General features: G+C 42.3%; 1 protein-coding gene across 5 annotated transcripts in view; it reads right to left on the minus strand.

The window, feature by feature from the left end:
• Nucleotides 1-23,029, minus strand: part of ELAVL3 (ELAV like RNA binding protein 3) — a 153,760-nt gene that overhangs the window by 33,449 nt on the left and 97,282 nt on the right. For 3 of the 5 annotated variants that reach the window (XM_073587450.1, XM_073587451.1, XM_073587449.1), the window contains exons 4-6: nt 7,773-7,926; nt 3,823-4,048; nt 1,302-1,340 (exon numbers count right to left, since the gene is read on the minus strand). In XM_073587450.1, the coding sequence (XP_073443551.1) occupies nt 1,302-1,340; nt 3,823-4,048; nt 7,773-7,926 (419 nt within the window). The remainder of the gene's footprint in view (nt 1-1,301; nt 1,341-3,822; nt 4,049-7,772; nt 7,927-23,029) is intronic. The other 2 variants (XM_073587454.1, XM_073587453.1) reach the window with 1 other exon arrangement.

Here is a 23,029-nt window from a genome sequence, read left to right on the forward strand (position 1 = left end):
TGCACTACAAAAAGTGATTTCACATATTTGGCTCCAGAAGAAATAAATTTGATTATCTCTGCAATGGAGCAACGCACCGCAAAACTGAAAAGGGCGGCAGAATCAGGGGAGCTCAGGGATTTTAAGAAGGTGTTTAAATCAATTTTTCAAGCAAGTAGCAGGTCCTCTATAATAACATGGTGGATATAGAAGCAAAATTCTGTTGCACATAATAACCAATCAAATAAGAGCTCTGCTGAGATGGGGATCAGGTGATCTTATCAGTAAGTACTATTGTTGGTCATGCCTACCTTCAAGCAATGTGTATTTGATGGTATCATAGTTCCACAGAGGTCATAAAGGGTTATTGGCAGAAATAAACCCACCCCACCCAAGTGTCTTTCAGCTCAACTGGGATCTGTCAACCCAGTGCCCCCTGCTAAAATGACTGTCTAGTAACGCTAGTATCTGATTCGTTGTTATGGCTAATGGCACAATAACAGCGCTAACACCATGTTATTATATCTGCTTTTCGCTTTAGACGATACACACGACACAACACAGTCAGAACAATATGGTAAAAAAAGTCTCTAAAAATTAAAATAATAATAATAATACTAATAAAATAACAAAAAAAAAAACAAAGAACAAACAGGTAACACTAAAACTGTAAAAAAAAAAATCAAAAATACCAAAAATAAAAAATCTCAGAGCAGCCAAAAAGTAGCAAATAATTTATATTCAGCCATGAATCTAAGTAGGAGAGGGGACGGGGAACTGCCGGTTATTGTACGGGCGAGAGATACCATCTCGTGTTAGTATGTAGGGACTATCCATAAAACAGAGGGCCCGCTTCTGGTGTTGTCCAGTCCTTTGTTAGTAGGAATGGCTGAATTAGGTTTTTGCCCATTTCCTATTTTAGGTGTCTATAAAGAAGACTAGCCCTGTGCACACTCATACTGGAATAGGTAAGTAGAAAATATTACGTCTTCCCATGTAAGGGAGCAAAAAGGCCGAATGATGTTCCACGACTACGAGGATTATTATGGAATTTTATGAAGAACTTTAAAAGCTCCCATCAAGGTACCTATGGGGTCACAACTTTTTATCCTTAGCGGCCCAGAGCCAAAAAACTATATTTACCCAATCGTTATGACCTCTGGTGTTACTATCGAGACCAAATACCCTTCTAATCTACATCTCTTGTGAACGTATCGCCCTTTTCAGAAGGGTATCTCAGCCCGTTCATTAAGCCGCAGTGGGTACAGACTAAGAAAAGAGTGCAAAGTGACCAAAGGGATGGGTCTGGGTCTCTTATTTACCTCTTGACTCCATACGCCATGTTTATTAAAGAGTCCAGCCTGCGAGAGAAGGGACAGGAGAGGGAGTGGTACGTTAGTCATCGCGCAAGGAATAGAGGGATGGGGGCCATAATGCCGCTCCGCAGGAACACGAAGAACAAAAAAGAAAGGAAAAAAGTAGTGGGGAAAAAAAAGGAAACAAAGAAAAAAAAACAACAAAGAGCCAGGAACTGACCACAACTGTATTCCATACATCAATGCATGTATTCCTACATATCATCACATACATGACACTGGTCTACTACTTTCACACATATGGTCACACAGCCTTTTCTGTTGAAGTATAGTCATGAAAGTTTGGAGCTATACAACGTTACCCAATAGTGGGTAGCATCCATAGCCACGCAATGCTTCACAACCATACCCTACAGTAGAGATTTCCACTTTTTGTGCCACCAGGTAACTTCTACAGTTGGGTAACCAGTTTGTGTTGGTCATAACTCAACAGACTTGCCCAGGACTTAGTAATTAATCTCAAGTTCCATACAACCAGCATTCAACCATGACAAGACAATGTTCACAAGACTTTTCTTGCATTGATCAATTGGCCCTGGGTTTGACAACTTTTACTATTGTGTAGGATGATAGTCTTCCCGAGAACACAACAATATCACAATACCACCTGGAAACATCTAAACTCCAAAGCTTGGTAATCAATCAAAACATTGTAAATGTGTAAAGAATTTAGGGAATCTTGGAGAAATGAAGTTGTCCCTGTCTTGGACAATGGAGCTTAAACTTTTTGATATCCACACAAGGTTTTTTTTTTTTAATATGCCCGGATGTCTTAGAAGATGGAAAATGTGATTTAAAAAGTAGAATTAGCTGATCAGAGATGACTAGATGAGTGGGGGGGTAAGAGTGGAGGCTTGGTACAGAATGAGCAAAAAAAGACTTAGGAAGCCTTGACCTTCTATGTGATGGAGAAACTAAGACACCATGGTGAAATTAGCCTCAGGATCCACTTATAAAAGTTATCCACCCATTGTGGCTTGTCGGAAATGCAACTAGACTGGGTTTGTTTCCTCTGTGGAAACTAGAACAAATCGAGACACCTGATCATAGTCTTGTCAACTAACACTAACACTAATATCAGTCTCTGAAGAATCAGGGAGCTCTAAGGGAGACCATACACATTAGATTAAAGTTGAACAAAATGGTCAATTTTGACTATAATGAGCAATTGTTTATTTCCACCGACCAATTAACATCATCATGCAAGACACTGATAGGGCCTGTTGGATCAACATTATGTGAATCATCAGATGAAAAAAAAATCCATTAACTGATGCAATCTGTGAGGTTTTTTGGGTCATTGACTTTTGTTCAACCAACAAACGATCGACCGTTCATTGGCCCATTTTTATAAATCGTGAGGGCCTTAAGATTGTACTCTGTAATGGCAACTGTTTGTACACCTAAACCGATGCTTGCTATAGAGATGCATAGGTCACTTTGGATGGAAAACAATGTTGAAACCACTTGGAAAGATTTGAGATCAAGACGTGTCATGTTTTATTGTAGTAGGTTTCAAGAAAGATAATGTGTCATGGGAGATGTTGAAGACCACGTTTGGATATCATATAAGCGAGACATGGATATCTTCAAAGGTGGTGACATAAATACAGTAATATAGAAGGTCTTTTTGGATGGAGAACGATGTTGAAACCACTTGGAAAGACTTGAGGGCATTTCGAATAATCTAGGAGCAAGACGTGTCATGTTTTATTGTAGTAGGTTTCAAGAAAGATAATGTGTCTTGGGACATGTTGAAGACCACGTTTGGATATCATATAAGCGAGACATGGATATCTTCAAAGGTGGTGACATAAATACAGTAATATAGAAGGTCTTTTTGAATGGAGAACGATGTTGAAACCACTTGGAAAGACTTGAGGGCATTTCGAATAATCTAGGATCAAGACGTGTCATGTTTTATTGTAGTAGGTTTCAAGAAAGATAATTGTGTCATAGGATATGTTGAAGACCACGTTTGGATATCATATAAGCAAGACATGGAGATCTTTGAAGGTGGTGACATAAATACAGTAATATCGACGGATGGCAAAAGTTGGGAATCAAGGAGACGTTGAGAAAAAGCTAGGTGGTGGACAGATAATAATGGGTATTGGAAGACCGTAGGGTGGCGAGGAGAACCCCAAAAAGAGAGGACCACCACTTCTTCCTATTTTATAGTTTATGCAGGTGTATAGCACCTATACTTCAACAAAACACTTGCAAAGGGCTTGAGCAATGCATAGTCATCAGTTTTAGGTGCCAAATAAAAATGCCATAGAATTGATGATGAGTTGGCATTGAGAATCAGAAAGATTAATTATGGAGAGCTTCGATTAGACACTGTTAGTGACAGATGTATGGTATGAGAGATGGAACTGTAGCATGAAGTGGGGAAAGATCAAGAAGGGAGATGAAAGGTTTGATATTTTGCAAAGGACTGGATTTTGGGTGGTGGGTCTCTCACCTGAATCTCTGTGTCTGGTGGTGAAGAGGTCCTGTGTACCTCCGGGCTGTGGTCTGGTAAAGGTGGGTAAGCAGAGCTTGGCCTGTTTTCTGACTAGGGTTGTTGGCAAATTTCACGGTGATTGGTTCGCTGGCACCAAGAGGTTTTTGCCCATTCAACCCTTTGATGGCCTCTTCAGCTTCTATCCTCTTATCGAATCGGATGAAACCTACTCCTCTAGAGACGCCTGCAAGGAGAGAAATGCAAAATTATGTGTAACGAAACATCATCTTACAGGACGTAATTATCTGCTTATATTTTATGAACAGTCTACATTTTCTATGGCTTTTGGAAAATAATCTCGCGGCTAGTGATCCAGCTGTAAATTCTATGTGAACTTATCTGAAGATTTCCCGAGTTTCTCTCTAGGTGACCAATATTTACATTCCTTATTCTAGCTAAGCTACTTTTGGTCACCGCAAATTCAATTTGCTGTACAATAGCCTATCTCTCTAGGTGACACAGACTTGTTTTCAGTCCCTCCCATTGATACAACGGAAAGGTTGCATACATTATGGTGCAAAAGTTTTTAATAGGTGTGGGGAAAAAAATGCTAGAAAGTAAGAATGCTTTCAAAACTGGAAGGGTTAACAGTTTATTTTTTTTTATAAATTAACGAAATGCAAAGTAAATTAAAAAAAGAAAAATATAAATAACCTCAATATATAGGGTAACAGCTTTTTGCCTTCATAATGGCATCAATTGTTTTATCTGCCCTTGCACACAGTTATGGAAGACGCTCGGCAAACATTCCAAACATCTTGGAGAACTGACCCCATATCTTCTGTGTATGAGGCTTGTGCAAATCCTTCTGTCTCTTCATATAATCCCAGACAGACTGGATGACGTACTGAATGATGGATAGCTATCTGGGTTTCTTAACATTGAGGACACCTTGCATGGAGCCTCTACCAAGCGTCACTGTTTCTGTAGACCCTCATTATTGTTCTGCTCGACAGCATTTTGGGTCCAAACTGTCTTCTGTTACAATCAAATATTTCACAGTTTGATTCATCATTTCAGGGCTTTGCTGGTCTTTACTGCAGCTGACTTCAGTTGTTGCTTGTTTCTTCGTGACCTTGCGATTTTCCATTTTTTTCATTCTCTTTTTTTTCTTCCCCTTCTTCCCAGAGCCATAACTTTTTATTTTTCCACCAATATGACAGTGTAAGGGCTTTTTTTTGCGGGATGAGTTGTACTTTTGAATGACACCATTGATTTTACCATATAGTGTACTGGAAAAAGGGGGAAAAAATTCCAAGTGCTGTGAAATTGCAGAAAAAAGTTTTTTTTGTTTCTTTTTTATTTACCATGTTCACTGTATGACGAAGGACTAGATCCGAAACGCGCGTCGGGGCGCGTTCCTGCACTCTGCTCACGTCTCCTCAACTATGTGTCTGCATCTATACATTTTAGTAGCCCTGTTCATTCCACCAGAATTTTTTTTTACCTAATCTATTTACTTTTTCTATTTTAGCACGTCTTGCACACATATTTATTGCTTTTTTACAACTCTCTACACTTGCTTCCTATATTTATATAGCTGCACGTCCATATATGTATTTTTGTGTGCCATCTTATTGCCATTGTTTCCCTTAACTTTTTCCACATTATACTACCTCATATACGGCAGACCTAGCAGGTCCAGTAGTGATTTTGACTTTATAGGCCTATACCTCATTTTCTCTTATTATTTTTTCTCGCTTTCTTTGGACCTCCGTTTTACATTTTAAACACATATGCATATGGCTTATAGCCCGATTTTGGTATTTATATATCTATTTACTCACATGTAAATTTATTTTTCTGTCTGTCCTTATTGCATCATTGGTTGGTTACCTTAATACACATATATGCAACTTTTGCATGGTTGTTAAATTTTTGCATAAATTTGCATACTTGTTAATCTGCTAGATTGTGGTCTCTTGCTATGTCCATTGTAAATGTGTCTCATCATGAGTGCAGGCACTTTCTTTGCTTTTAGAACCATCTTTTACCAACTTTAGTCTCAATAAAATCATGCTTTATTCGCTTTATATTTTTTGACCTTTATTCATTTTTTTTCCCTCCTGATTTTTCATGTTCACTGCATGGTAAAACTGACCTGGCATTATGATTCCCCAGGTAAGGCAAGGTCGGAGCAGTGTTGCTTACGTGTACTGTGGTTAGGGGAAGGATAATCTCCTAGTGATAATACCTTCATTATAAGTAAATAACAGCACATAGCCTAATAAGTGACACATTGTTGAATTCAGTGTTCCAGCTGCTACTACAGGCTGTCCTCAGATTACATAGCAAAAACCTGCTGACAGATTCCCTTTAAGTTTTGTCTTCAGCATGTGAGATGCTGATCGATGAGGCTGAGATCTGGTGATAACTCGACCATTGTAGAATTCTCCATTTCTTTGCTTTCGCAGTATGTTTTGGGTCATTGTCCATCTGTCCTGTGAATCGTCGTCCAAACATCCAAGCTGCATTTGGCAGAATCTGAGCAGAAAGTATTACCCTGTACACACAGGATTCATCCGGCTGCTTCTGTCTTCATTGGAAGCCATGCATGCCTGCGCCATCACACCATGTATTACAGAGGGTGTGCTGTGCTATGGAGCATGTGCCGGTCCGAGCCATCTCCATACTTTCTTCTTTCCATCATTCTGGTACAGGTTGATCTTGGCTTTGCTTTTCCAGCACTGGGCGGCTTCTTTAGCTGTTTTTTGGCCAAGTCTAATCTGGCCTTTCTATTTTTAAGGCTTATTAATGGTTTGCACCTTGTGGTGACCCCACTGTATTTGCTCTCATGGAGTCTTCTCTTTTTGGTAGACTTAGATACTAAAGCCCCTTCTTCCTGTTCTTTATTTGGGTGGCTGATGTGAAGGGATTTTTCTTCACCATGGAAAGGATTCTTCCATCAGACACCACTGTTGTCTTCCGTGGATGTCCAGACATTTTTGGGTTCCTGAGCTCACCGATGCACTTTTCTTGCACAACATAAAAAACTGCTGATTTGGCCACTCCTAACATTTCTGCTGTCTCTCTGATGAATTTCTTTTTTTTTCTTTCAGCCTAAAGATGGTCTGCTTCTCTTCCATTGACAGCTCCTTTGACCTCATGTTGTGGGTTCACAGCAACAGCTTCCAAATGCAAATATCCCATCTGGAATCAGCTCCAGACCTTTTACCTGCTTAATTTATGTTGAATTTATGAAGGAAAAGTCCATGCAGGCCATTAAAGAGCTTTTACAATAATTGTCCAATTGCCTTTGGTCCCTTTAAGAAGAGGCAGCTACATATTAAAGATCTGTAATTCCTAAACCCTTACTCCAGTTAAGATGTGAATACCCTCAAATTAAAGATGAGAGTTGGCACTATAATCCAATATTGTTATATAACTCTATCTTGAATACGTTTTGGTAAACAGCTAAAATGCCAAAACTTGTGTCACTCACTGTCCGAGTATTTCTGGACCTAACTGTAACTACCAAGTGTGACATGAGACTCTTCCATAACCTCACTTTTCTAGCAGAGTTTGTCTGTTCCTCACCCAGTGGTAAGCCTCCTACACGGCTGTTTCTGTTTTAGGTTATGACTTTGAACCTTGTATTGATTGCTCATACATCTGTCTATAATCCCAAAAAATCCCTTTGTGGGAGTGTACCGAGAAGAACTGATATTGTTTTGAAGTCAAAGGGAGGTCGCACCAAATATTGATGGGATTTAGTTTTCTCTTTTCACTTTACATTTTGCTAATTGATAAACTATTAACACTATTTTTCAAAGAATTCTTACTTTTCGGTCATTTTTCCGCACCTGCCTGCACTGTATATGGCCAGGCCGTGATAGCAGCCATCATGGGGTAGGAGGCCCATTATTAATGGTTCCGCATACATCTATGCCCCCGTGTATAATACATACCTGTGACCTGGTCGACCAGGATTCGCGAAGTGATAATTCTGCCGTACTGGGAGAAGAGCTGTTCCATCTCTTTCTGATTCATGGTTTTCGGGAGACTGCTGACGTACAGGTTGGCATCGCGTATGGAGGCTGAGCTTGGGCGGGCGTAGGACACCTGGGAAAGAAAGGGAATGACAAAACATTGCACCAAAAATCACCATATGTAGATGTTTATGCCACATGTGAATGGGGCGCATGGCGTTGGGCTAGGGTCGGGATGAGGTCCTCCAGTCCCTTGTGCTCTTCTGAAAGGAACTGAGAATTCGGTAGCTTGCAGGTGAACACACAGCGGGGTCTGCAGTATATGGCAGTCAGGCGGTACACAGCCATCAGGTATGTGCCCCACAGGTTGTACGCTCTCCTACACAATGGCGGTGTTTGCAGCAGTGAAGAGGTTAATTGCCTGATTTCTCCTGAGAGCTGCGACTGTTTGCTGCGCCCCTAGACACGGTTACCACAGAAATGCCAGGCCGCTCTAGGGAGCCTACCCTGAGCCCACGACACCGTCACACAGAGACCTGATGCAACAGTGTCCATCCATCACCCTGCACCTCCTAGAGTAATCACTGCAGTGTGGGGGTAAGCTAAATACTGTGCACAGCAACCCCACCAGCAGAATAGAGAGTGCAGCTCTGGGGTATAATACATGATGTAACTCAGGATCAGTAATGTATGTACACAGTGACTGCACCAGCAGAATAGTGAGTGCAGCTCTGGAGTATAATACAGGATGTAACTCAGGATCAGTAATGTAATGTATGTACACAGTGACTGCACCAGCAGAATAGTGAGTGCAGCTCTGGAGTATAATACAGGATGTAACTCAGGATCAGTAATGTAATGTATGTACACAGTGACTGCACCAGCAGAATAGTGAGTGCAGCTCTGGGGTATAATACAGGAGGTAACTCAGGATCAGTAATGTATGTACACTGTCAGTGACTGCACCAGCAGAATAGTGAGTGCAGCTCTGGAGTATAATACAGGATGTAACTCAGGATCAGTGATGTAATGTATGTACACAGTGACTGCACCAGCAGAATAGTGAGTGCAGCTCTGGAGTATAATACAGGATGTAACTCGGGATCACTAATGTAATGTATGTACACAGTGACTGCACCAGCAGAATAGTGAGTGCAGCTCTGGAGTATAATACAGGATGTAACTCAGGATCAGTAATGTATGTACACAGTGACTGCACCAGCAGAATAGTGAGCGCAGCTCTGGGGTATAATACAGGAGGTAACTCAGGATCAGTAATGTAATGTATGTACACAGTGACTGCATCAGCAGAATAGTGAGTGCAGCTCTGGAGTATAATACAGGAGGTAACTCAGGATCAGTAATGTAATGTATGTACACAGTGACTGCACCAGCAGAATAGTGAGTGCAGCTCTGGGGTATAATACAGGAGGTAACTCAGGATCAGTAATGCAATGTATGTACACAGTGACTGCATCAGCAGAATAGTGAGTGCAGCTCTGGAGTATAATACAGGAGGTAACTCAGGATCAGTAATGTATGTACACAGTGACTGCACCAGCAGAATAGTGAGTGCAGCTCTGGGGTATAATACAGGATGTAACTCAGGATCAGTAATGTAATGTATGTACACAGTGACTGCACCAGCAGAATAGTGAGTGCAGCTCTTGGGTATAATACAGGAGGTAACTCAGGATCAGTAATGTAATGTATGTACACAGTGACTGCACCAGCAGAATAGTGAGTGCAGCTCTGGGGTATAATACAGGAGGTAACTCAGGATCAGTAATGTAATGTATGTACACAGTGACTGCATCAGCAGAATAGTGAGTGCAGCTCTGGAGTTTAATACAGGAGGTAACTCAGGATCAGTAATGTAATGTATGTACACAGTGACTGCACCAGCAGAATAGTGAGCGCAGCTCTGGGGTATAATACAGGAGGTAACTCAGGATCAGTAATGTAATGTATGTACACAGTGACTGCACCAGCAGAATAGTGAGTGCAGCTCTGGAGTATAATACAGGAGGTAACTCAGGATCAGTAATGTAATGTATGTACACAGTGACTGCACCAGCAGAATAGTGAGTGCAGCTCTGGGGTATAATACAGGAGGTAACTCAGGATCAGTAATGCAACGTATGTACACAGTGACTGCATCAGCAGAATAGTGAGTGCAGCTCTGGAGTATAATACAGGAGGTAACTCAGGATCAGTAATGTATGTACACAGTGACTGCACCAGCAGAATAGTGAGTGCAGCTCTGGGGTATAATACAGGATGTAACTCAGGATCAGTAATGTAATGTATGTACACAGTGACTGCACCAGCAGAATAGTGAGTGCAGCTCTGGGGTATAATACAGGAGGTAACTCAGGATCAGTAATGTAATGTATGTACACAGTGACTGCACCAGCAGAATAGTGAGTGCAGCTCTGGGGTATAATACAGGAGGTAACTCAGGATCAGTAATGTAATGTATGTACACAGTGACTGCATCAGCAGAATAGTGAGTGCAGCTCTGGAGTATAATACAGGAGGTAACTCAGGATCAGTAATGTATGTACACAGTGACTGCACCAGCAGAATAGTGAGTGCAGCTCTGGGGTATAATACAGGATGTAACACAGGATCAGTAATGTAATGTATGTACACAGTGACTGCACCAGCAGAATAGTGAGCGCAGCTCTGGAGTATAATACAGGATGTGACTCAGGATCAGTAATGTAATGTATGTACACATTGACTGCACCAGCAGAATAGTGAGCGCAGCTCTGGAATATAATACAGGAGGTAACTCAGGATCAGTAATGTAATATATGTACACAGTGACTGCACCAGTAGAATAGTGAGTGCAGCTCTGGGGTATAATACAGGATGTAACTCAGGATCAGTAATGTAATGTATGTACACAGTGACTGCACCAGCAGAATAGTGAGTGCAGCTCTGGGGTATAATACAGGATGTAACTCAGGATCAGTAATGTAATGTATGTACACAGTGACTGCACCAGCAGAATAGTGAGTGCAGCTCTGGAGTATAATGCAGGGTGTAACTCAGGATCAGTAATGTAATGTATGTACACAGTGACTGCACCAGCAGAATAGTGAGTGCAGCTCTGGAGTATAATACAGGATGTAACTCAGGATCAGTAATGTAATATATGTACACAGTGACTGCACCAGCAGAATAGTGAGTGCAGCTCTGGGGAATAATACAGGATGTAACTCAGGATCAGTAATGTAATGTATGTACACAGTGACTGCACCAGCAGAATAGTGAGTGCAGCTCTGGAGTATAATGCAGGGTGTAACTCAGGATCAGTAATGTATGTACACAGTGACTGCTCCAGCAGAATAGTGAGTGCAGCTCTGGAATATAATACAGGATGTAACTCAGGATCAGTAATGTATGTACACAGTGACTGCACCAGCAGAATAGTGAGCGCAGCTCTGGGGTATAATACAGGAGGTAACTCAGGATCAGTAATGCAATGTATGTACACAGTGACTGCATCAGCAGAATAGTGAGTGCAGCTCTGGAGTATAATACAGGAGGTAACTCAGGATCAGTAATGTATGTACACAGTGACTGCACCAGCAGAATAGTGAGTGCAGCTCTGGGGTATAATACAGGATGTAACTCGGGATCAGTAATGTAATGTATGTACACAGTGACTGCACCAGCAGAATAGTGAGTGCAGCTCTGGGGTATAATACAGGAGGTAACTCAGGATCAGTAATGTAATGTATGTACACAGTGACTGCATCAGCAGAATAGTGAGTGCAGCTCTGGAGTATAATACAGGAGGTAACTCAGGATCAGTAATGTAATGTATGTACACAGTGACTGCACCAGCAGAATAGTGAGCGCAGCTCTGGGGTATAATACAGGAGGTAACTCAGGATCAGTAATGTAATGTATGTACACAGTGACTGCACCAGCAGAATAGTGAGTGCAGCTCTGGAGTATAATACAGGAGGTAACTCAGGATCAGTAATGTAATGTATGTACACAGTGACTGCACCAGCAGAATAGTGAGTGCAGCTCTGGGGTATAATACAGGAGGTAACTCAGGATCAGTAATGCAACGTATGTACACAGTGACTGCATCAACAGAATAGTGAGTGCAGCTCTGGAGTATAATACAGGAGGTAACTCAGGATCAGTAATGTATGTACACAGTGACTGCACCAGCAGAATAGTGAGTGCAGCTCTGGGGTATAATACAGGATGTAACTCAGGATCAGTAATGTAATGTATGTACACAGTGACTGCACCAGCAGAATAGTGAGTGCAGCTCTGGGGTATAATACAGGAGGTAACTCAGGATCAGTAATGTAATGTATGTACACAGTGACTGCACCAGCAGAATAGTGAGTGCAGCTCTGGGGTATAATACAGGAGGTAACTCAGGATCAGTAATGTATGTACACAGTGACTGCACCAGCAGAATAGTGAGTGCAGCTCTGGGGTATAATACAGGATGTAACTCAGGATCAGTAATGTAATATATGTACACAGTGACTGCACCAGCAGAATAGTGAGTGCAGCTCTGGGGAATAATACAGGATGTAACTCAGGATCAGTAATGTAATGTATGTACACAGTGACTGCACCAGCAGAATAGTGAGTGCAGCTCTGGAGTATAATGCAGGGTGTAACTCAGGATCAGTAATGTATGTACACAGTGACTGCTCCAGCAGAATAGTGAGTGCAGCTCTGGAATATAATACAGGATGTAACTCAGGATCAGTAATGTATGTACACAGTGACTGCACCAGCAGAATAGTGAGCGCAGCTCTGGGGTATAATACAGGAGGTAACTCAGGATCAGTAATGCAATGTATGTACACAGTGACTGCATCAGCAGAATAGTGAGTGCAGCTCTGGAGTATAATACAGGAGGTAACTCAGGATCAGTAATGTATGTACACAGTGACTGCACCAGCAGAATAGTGAGTGCAGCTCTGGGGTATAATACAGGATGTAACTCAGGATCAGTAATGTAATGTATGTACACAGTGACTGCACCAGCAGAATAGTGAGTGCAGCTCTGGGGTATAATACAGGAGGTAACTCAGGATCAGTAATGTAATGTATGTACACAGTGACTGCACCAGCAGAATAGTGAGTGCAGCTCTGGGGTATAATACAGGAGGTAACTCAGGATCAGTAATGTAATGTATGTACACAGTGACTGCATCAGCAGAATAGTGAGTGCAGCTCTGGAGTATAATACAGGAGGTAACTCAGGATCAGTAATGTAATGTATGTACACAGTGACTGCACCAGCAGAATAATGAGCGCAGCTCTGGGGTATAATACAGGAGGTAACTCAGGATCAGTAATGTAATGTATGTACACAGTGACTGCACCAGCAGAATAGTGAGTGCAGCTCTGGAGTATAATACAGGAGGTAACTCAGGATCAGTAATGTAATGTATGTACACAGTGACTGCACCAGCAGAATAGTGAGTGCAGCTCTGGGGTATAATACAGGAGGTAACTCAGGATCAGTAATGCAACGTATGTACACAGTGACTGCATCAGCAGAATAGTGAGTGCAGCTCTGGAGTATAATACAGGAGGTAACTCAGGATCAGTAATGTATGTACACAGTGACTGCACCAGCAGAATAGTGAGTGCAGCTCTGGGGTATAATACAGGATGTAACTCAGGATCAGTAATGTAATGTATGTACACAGTGACTGCACCAGCAGAATAGTGAGTGCAGCTCTGGGGTATAATACAGGAGGTAACTCAGGATCAGTAATGTAATGTATGTACACAGTGACTGCACCAGCAGAATAGTGAGTGCAGCTCTGGGGTATAATACAGGAGGTAACTCAGGATCAGTAATGTAATGTATGTACACAGTGACTGCATCAGCAGAATAGTGAGTGCAGCTCTGGAGTATAATACAGGAGGTAACTCAGGATCAGTAATGTAATGTATGTACACAGTGACTGCACCAGCAGAATAATGAGCGCAGCTCTGGGGTATAATACAGGAGGTAACTCAGGATCAGTAATGTAATGTATGTACACAGTGACTGCACCAGCAGAATAGTGAGTGCAGCTCTGGAGTATAATACAGGAGGTAACTCAGGATCAGTAATGTAATGTATGTACACAGTGACTGCACCAGCAGAATAGTGAGTGCAGCTCTGGGGTATAATACAGGAGGTAACTCAGGATCAGTAATGCAACGTATGTACACAGTGACTGCATCAGCAGAATAGTGAGTGCAGCTCTGGAGTATAATACAGGAGGTAACTCAGGATCAGTAATGTATGTACACAGTGACTGCACCAGCAGAATAGTGAGTGCAGCTCTGGGGTATAATACAGGATGTAACTCAGGATCAGTAATGTAATGTATGTACACAGTGACTGCACCAGCAGAATAGTGAGTGCAGCTCTGGGGTATAATACAGGAGGTAACTCAGGATCAGTAATGTAATGTATGTACACAGTGACTGCACCAGCAGAATAGTGAGTGCAGCTCTGGGGTATAATACAGGAGGTAACTCAGGATCAGTAATGTAATGTATGTACACAGTGACTGCATCAGCAGAATAGTGAGTGCAGCTCTGGAGTATAATACAGGAGGTAACTCAGGATCAGTAATGTATGTACACAGTGACTGCACCAGCAGAATAGTGAGTGCAGCTCTGGGGTATAATACAGGATGTAACACAGGATCAGTAATGTAATGTATGTACACAGTGACTGCACCAGCAGAATAGTGAGCGCAGCTCTGGAGTATAATACAGGATGTGACTCAGGATCAGTAATGTAATGTATGTACACATTGACTGCACCAGCAGAATAGTGAGCGCAGCTCTGGAATATAATACAGGAGGTAACTCAGGATCAGTAATGTAATATATGTACACAGTGACTGCACCAGTAGAATAGTGAGTGCAGCTCTGGGGTATAATACAGGATGTAACTCAAGATCAGTAATGTAATGTATGTACACAGTGACTGCACCAGCAGAATAGTGAGTGCAGCTCTGGGGTATAATACAGGATGTAACTCAGGATCAGTAATGTAATGTATGTACACAGTGACTGCACCAGCAGAATAGTGAGTGCAGCTCTGGAGTATAATGCAGGGTGTAACTCAGGATCAGTAATGTAATGTATGTACACAGTGACTGCACCAGCAGAATAGTGAGTGCAGCTCTGGAGTATAATACAGGATGTAACTCAGGATCAGTAATGTAATATATGTACACAGTGACTGCACCAGCAGAATAGTGAGTGCAGCTCTGGGGAATAATACAGGATGTAACTCAGGATCAGTAATGTAATGTATGTACACAGTGACTGCACCAGCAGAATAGTGAGTGCAGCTCTGGAGTATAATGCAGGGTGTAACTCAGGATCAGTAATGTATGTACACAGTGACTGCTCCAGCAGAATAGTGAGTGCAGCTCTGGAATATAATACAGGATGTAACTCAGGATCAGTAATGTATGTACACAGTGACTGCACCAGCAGAATAGTGAGCGCAGCTCTGGGGTATAATACAGGAGGTAACTCAGGATCAGTAATGTAATGTATGTACACAGTGACTGCATCAGCAGAATAGTGAGTGCAGCTCTGGAGTATAATACAGGAGGTAACTCAGGATCAGTAATGTAATGTATGTACACACTGACTGCACCAGCAGAATAGTGAGTGCAGCTCTGGGGTATAATACAGGAGGTAACTCAGGATCAGTAATGCAATGTATGTACACAGTGACTGCATCAGCAGAATAGTGAGTGCAGCTCTGGAGTATAATACAGGAGGTAACTCAGGATCAGTAATGTATGTACACAGTGACTGCACCAGCAGAATAGTGAGTGCAGCTCTGGGGTATAATACAGGATGTAACTCAGGATCAGTAATGTAATGTATGTACACAGTGACTGCACCAGCAGAATAGTGAGTGCAGCTCTGGGGTATAATACAGGAGGTAACTCAGGATCAGTAATGTAATGTATGTACACAGTGACTGCACCAGCAGAATAATGAGCGCAGCTCTGGGGTATAATACAGGAGGTAACTCAGGATCAGTAATGTAATGTATGTACACAGTGACTGCACCAGCAGAATAGTGAGTGCAGCTCTGGAGTATAATACAGGAGGTAACTCAGGATCAGTAATGTAATGTATGTACACAGTGACTGCACCAGCAGAATAGTGAGTGCAGCTCTGGGGTATAATACAGGAGGTAACTCAGGATCAGTAATGCAACGTATGTACACAGTGACTGCATCAGCAGAATAGTGAGTGCAGCTCTGGAGTATAATACAGGAGGTAACTCAGGATCAGTAATGTATGTACACAGTGACTGCACCAGCAGAATAGTGAGTGCAGCTCTGGGGTATAATACAGGATGTAACTCAGGATCAGTAATGTAATGTATGTACACAGTGACTGCACCAGCAGAATAGTGAGTGCAGCTCTGGGGTATAATACAGGAGGTAACTCAGGATCAGTAATGTAATGTATGTACACAGTGACTGCACCAGCAGAATAGTGAGTGCAGCTCTGGGGTATAATACAGGAGGTAACTCAGGATCAGTAATGTAATGTATGTACACAGTGACTGCATCAGCAGAATAGTGAGTGCAGCTCTGGAGTATAATACAGGAGGTAACTCAGGATCAGTAATGTATGTACACAGTGACTGCACCAGCAGAATAGTGAGTGCAGCTCTGGGGTATAATACAGGATGTAACACAGGATCAGTAATGTAATGTATGTACACAGTGACTGCACCAGCAGAATAGTGAGCGCAGCTCTGGAGTATAATACAGGATGTGACTCAGGATCAGTAATGTAATGTATGTACACATTGACTGCACCAGCAGAATAGTGAGCGCAGCTCTGGAATATAATACAGGAGGTAACTCAGGATCAGTAATGTAATATATGTACACAGTGACTGCACCAGTAGAATAGTGAGTGCAGCTCTGGGGTATAATACAGGATGTAACTCAAGATCAGTAATGTAATGTATGTACACAGTGACTGCACCAGCAGAATAGTGAGTGCAGCTCTGGGGTATAATACAGGATGTAACTCAGGATCAGTAATGTAATGTATGTACACAGTGACTGCACCAGCAGAATAGTGAGTGCAGCTCTGGAGTATAATGCAGGGTGTAACTCAGGATCAATAATGTAATGTATGTACACAGTGACTGCACCAGCAGAATAGTGAGTGCAGCTCTGGAGTATAATACAGGATGTAACTCAGGATCAGTAATGTAATATATGTACACAGTGACTGCACCAGCAGAATAGTGAGTGCAGCTCTGGGGAATAATACAGGATGTAACTCAGGATCAGTAATGTAATGTATGTACACAGTGACTGCACCAGCAGAATAGTGAGTGCAGCTCTGGAGTATAATGCAGGGTGTAACTCAGGATCAGTAATGTATGTACACAGTGACTGCTCCAGCAGAATAGTGAGTGCAGCTCTGGAATATAATACAGGATGTAACTCAGGATCAGTAATGTATGTACACAGTGACTGCACCAGCAGAATAGTGAGCGCAGCTCTGGGGTATAATACAGGAGGTAACTCAGGATCAGTAATGTAATGTATGTACACAGTGACTGCATCAGCAGAATAGTGAGTGCAGCTCTGGAGTATAATACAGGAGGTAACTCAGGATCAGTAATGTATGTACACAGTGACTGCACCAGCAGAATAGTGAGTGCAGCTCTGGGGTATAATACAGGATGTAACTCAGGATCAGTAATGTAATGTATGTACACAGTGACTGCACCAGCAGAATAGTGAGTGCAGCTCTGGGGTATAATACAGGAGGTAACTCAGGATCAGTAATGTAATGTATGTACACAGTGACTGCACCAGCAGAATAGTGAGTGCAACTCTGGGGTATAATACAGGAGGTAACTCAGGATCAGTAATGTAATGTATGTACACAGTGACTGCATCAGCAGAATAGTGAGTGCAGCTCTGGAGTATAATACAGGAGGTAACTCAGGATCAGTAATGTATGTACACAGTGACTGCACCAGCAGAATAGTGAGCGCAGCTCTGGGGTATAATACAGGAGGTAACTCAGGATCAGTAATGTAATGTATGTACACAGTGACTGCACCAGCAGAATAGTGAGTGCAGCTCTGGAGTATAATACAGGAGGTAACTCAGGATCAGTAATGTAATGTATGTACACAGTGACTGCACCAGCAGAATAGTGAGTGCAGCTCTGGGGTATAATACAGGAGGTAACTCAGGATCAGTAATGCAATGTATGTACACAGTGACTGCATCAGCAGAATAGTGAGTGCAGCTCTGGAGTATAATACAGGAGGTAACTCAGGATCAGTAATGTATGTACACAGTGACTGCACCAGCAGAATAGTGAGTGCAGCTCTGGGGTATAATACAGGATGTAACTCAGGATCAGTAATGTAATGTATGTACACAGTGACTGCACCAGCAGAATAGTGAGTGCAGCTCTTGGGTATAATACAGGAGGTAACTCAGGATCAGTAATGTAATGTATGTACACAGTGACTGCACCAGCAGAATAGTGAGTGCAGCTCTGGGGTATAATACAGGAGGTAACTCAGGATCAGTAATGTAATGTATGTACACAGTGACTGCATCAGCAGAATAGTGAGTGCAGCTCTGGAGTATAATACAGGAGGTAACTCAGGATCAGTAATGTATGTACACAGTGACTGCACCAGCAGAATAGTGAGTGCAGCTCTGGGGTATAATACAGGATGTAACACAGGATCAGTAATGTAATGTATGTACACAGTGACTGCACCAGCAGAATAGTGAGCGCAGCTCTGGAGTATAATACAGGATGTGACTCAGGATCATTAATGTAATGTATGTACACATTGACTGCACCAGCAGAATAGTGAGCGCAGCTCTGGAATATAATACAGGAGGTAACTCAGGATCAGTAATGTAATATATGTACACAGTGACTGCACCAGCAGAATAGTGAGTGCAGCTCTGGAGTATAATGCAGGGTGTAACTCAGGATCAGTAATGTAATGTATGTACACAGTGACTGCACCAGCAGAATAGTGAGTGCAGCTCTGGAGTATAATACAGGATGTAACTCAGGATCAGTAATGTAATATATGTACACAGTGACTGCACCAGCAGAATAGTGAGTGCAGCTCTGGGGAATAATACAGGATGTAACTCAGGATCAGTAATGTAATGTATGTACACAGTGACTGCACCAGCAGAATAGTGAGTGCAGCTCTGGAGTATAATGCAGGGTGTAACTCAGGATCAGTAATGTATGTACACAGTGACTGCACCAGCAGAATAGTGAGTGCAGCTCTGGAATATAATACAGGATGTAACTCAGGATCAGTAATGTAATGTATGTACACAGTGACTGCACCAGCAGAATAGTGAGTGCAGCTCTGGGGTATAATACAGGAGGTAACTCAGGATCAGTAATGTAATGTATGTACACAGTGACTGCACCAGCAGAATAGTGAGTGCAGCTCTGGAGTATAATACAGGATGTAACTCAGGATCAGTAATGTAATGTATGTACACAGTGACTGCACCAGCAGAATAGTGAGTGCAGCTCTGGGGAATAATACAGGATGTAACTCAGGATCAGTAATGTAATGTATGTACACAGTGACTGCACCAGCAGAATAGTGAGTGCAGCTCTGGAGTATAATGCAGGGTGTAACTCAGGATCAGTAATGTATGTACACAGTGACTGCTCCAGCAGAATAGTGAGTGCAGCTCTGGAATATAATACAGGATGTAACTCAGGATCAGTAATGTATGTACACAGTGACTGCACCAGCAGAATAGTGAGCGCAGCTCTGGGGTATAATACAGGAGGTAACTCAGGATCAGTAATGTAATGTATGTACACAGTGACTGCATCAGCAGAATAGTGAGTGCAGCTCTGGAGTATAATACAGGAGGTAACTCAGGATCAGTAATGTAATGTATGTACACACTGACTGCACCAGCAGAATAGTGAGTGCAGCTCTGGGGTATAATACAGGAGGTAACTCAGGATCAGTAATGCAATGTATGTACACAGTGACTGCATCAGCAGAATAGTGAGTGCAGCTCTGGAGTATAATACAGGAGGTAACTCAGGATCAGTAATGTATGTACACAGTGACTGCACCAGCAGAATAGTGAGTGCAGCTCTGGGGTATAATACAGGATGTAACTCAGGATCAGTAATGTAATGTATGTACACAGTGACTGCACCAGCAGAATAGTGAGTGCAGCTCTGGGGTATAATACAGGAGGTAACTCAGGATCAGTAATGTAATGTATGTACACAGTGACTGCACCAGCAGAATAGTGAGTGCAACTCTGGGGTATAATACAGGAGGTAACTCAGGATCAGTAATGTAATGTATGTACACAGTGACTGCATCAGCAGAATAGTGAGTGCAGCTCTGGAGTATAATACAGGAGGTAACTCAGGATCAGTAATGTATGTACACAGTGACTGCACCAGCAGAATAGTGAGCGCAGCTCTGGGGTATAATACAGGAGGTAACTCAGGATCAGTAATGTAATGTATGTACACAGTGACTGCACCAGCAGAATAGTGAGTGCAGCTCTGGAGTATAATACAGGAGGTAACTCAGGATCAGTAATGTAATGTATGTACACAGTGACTGCACCAGCAGAATAGTGAGTGCAGCTCTGGGGTATAATACAGGAGGTAACTCAGGATCAGTAATGCAATGTATGTACACAGTGACTGCATCAGCAGAATAGTGAGTGCAGCTCTGGAGTATAATACAGGAGGTAACTCAGGATCAGTAATGTATGTACACAGTGACTGCACCAGCAGAATAGTGAGTGCAGCTCTGGGGTATAATACAGGATGTAACTCAGGATCAGTAATGTAATGTATGTACACAGTGACTGCATCAGCAGAATAGTGAGTGCAGCTCTGGAGTATAATACAGGAGGTAACTCAGGATCAGTAATGTAATGTATGTACACACTGACTGCACCAGCAGAATAGTGAGTGCAGCTCTGGGGTATAATACAGGAGGTAACTCAGGATCAGTAATGTAATGTATGTACACACTGACTGCATCAGCAGAATAGTGAGTGCAGCTCTGGAGTATAATACAGGAGGTAACTCAGGATCAGTAATGTATGTACACAGTGACTGCACCAGCAGAATAGTGAGTGCAGCTCTGGGGTATAATACAGGATGTAACTCAGGATCAGTAATGTAATGTATGTACACAGTGACTGCACCAGCAGAATAGTGAGTGCAGCTCTGGGGTATAATACAGGAGGTAACTCAGGATCAGTAATGTAATGTATGTACACAGTGACTGCACCAGCAGAATAGTGAGTGCAACTCTGGGGTATAATACAGGAGGTAACTCAGGATCAGTAATGTAATGTATGTACACAGTGACTGCATCAGCAGAATAGTGAGTGCAGCTCTGGAGTATAATACAGGAGGTAACTCAGGATCAGTAATGTATGTACACAGTGACTGCACCAGCAGAATAGTGAGCGCAGCTCTGGGGTATAATACAGGAGGTAACTCAGGATCAGTAATGTAATGTATGTACACAGTGACTGCACCAGCAGAATAGTGAGTGCAGCTCTGGAGTATAATACAGGAGGTAACTCAGGATCAGTAATGTAATGTATGTACACAGTGACTGCACCAGCAGAATAGTGAGTGCAGCTCTGGGGTATAATACAGGAGGTAACTCAGGATCAGTAATGCAATGTATGTACACAGTGACTGCATCAGCAGAATAGTGAGTGCAGCTCTGGAGTATAATACAGGAGGTAACTCAGGATCAGTAATGTATGTACACAGTGACTGCACCAGCAGAATAGTGAGTGCAGCTCTGGGGTATAATACAGGATGTAACTCAGGATCAGTAATGTAATGTATGTACACAGTGACTGCACCAGCAGAATAGTGAGTGCAGCTCTTGGGTATAATACAGGAGGTAACTCAGGATCAGTAATGTAATGTATGTACACAGTGACTGCACCAGCAGAATAGTGAGTGCAGCTCTGGGGTATAATACAGGAGGTAACTCAGGATCAGTAATGTAATGTATGTACACAGTGACTGCATCAGCAGAATAGTGAGTGCAGCTCTGGAGTATAATACAGGAGGTAACTCAGGATCAGTAATGTATGTACACAGTGACTGCACCAGCAGAATAGTGAGTGCAGCTCTGGGGTATAATACAGGATGTAACACAGGATCAGTAATGTAATGTATGTACACAGTGACTGCACCAGCAGAATAGTGAGCGCAGCTCTGGAGTATAATACAGGATGTGACTCAGGATCATTAATGTAATGTATGTACACATTGACTGCACCAGCAGAATAGTGAGCGCAGCTCTGGAATATAATACAGGAGGTAACTCAGGATCAGTAATGTAATATATGTACACAGTGACTGCACCAGCAGAATAGTGAGTGCAGCTCTGGAGTATAATGCAGGGTGTAACTCAGGATCAGTAATGTAATGTATGTACACAGTGACTGCACCAGCAGAATAGTGAGTGCAGCTCTGGAGTATAATACAGGATGTAACTCAGGATCAGTAATGTAATATATGTACACAGTGACTGCACCAGCAGAATAGTGAGTGCAGCTCTGGGGAATAATACAGGATGTAACTCAGGATCAGTAATGTAATGTATGTACACAGTGACTGCACCAGCAGAATAGTGAGTGCAGCTCTGGAGTATAATGCAGGGTGTAACTCAGGATCAGTAATGTATGTACACAGTGACTGCACCAGCAGAATAGTGAGTGCAGCTCTGGAATATAATACAGGATGTAACTCAGGATCAGTAATGTAATGTATGTACACAGTGACTGCACCAGCAGAATAGTGAGTGCAGCTCTGGGGTATAATACAGGAGGTAACTCAGGATCAGTAATGTAATGTATGTACACAGTGACTGCACCAGCAGAATAGTGAGTGCAGCTCTGGGGAATAATACAGGATGTAACTCAGGATCAGTAATGTAATGTATGTACACAGTGACTGCACCAGCAGAATAGTGAGTGCAGCTCTGGAATATAATACAGGATGTAACTCAGGATCAGTAATGTAATGTATGTACACAGTGACTGCACCAGCAGAATAGTGAGTGCAGCTCTGGGGTTTAATACAGGAGGTAACTCAGGATCAGTAATGTATGTACACAGTGACTGCACCAGCAGAATAGT

Source organism: Dendrobates tinctorius, unplaced genomic scaffold, assembly GCF_039654945.1.
Source record: "Dendrobates tinctorius isolate UK_male_01 unplaced genomic scaffold, ASM3965494v1 ptg000099l, whole genome shotgun sequence".
NCBI classification, from domain to species: Eukaryota; Metazoa; Chordata; class Amphibia; order Anura; family Dendrobatidae; genus Dendrobates; species Dendrobates tinctorius.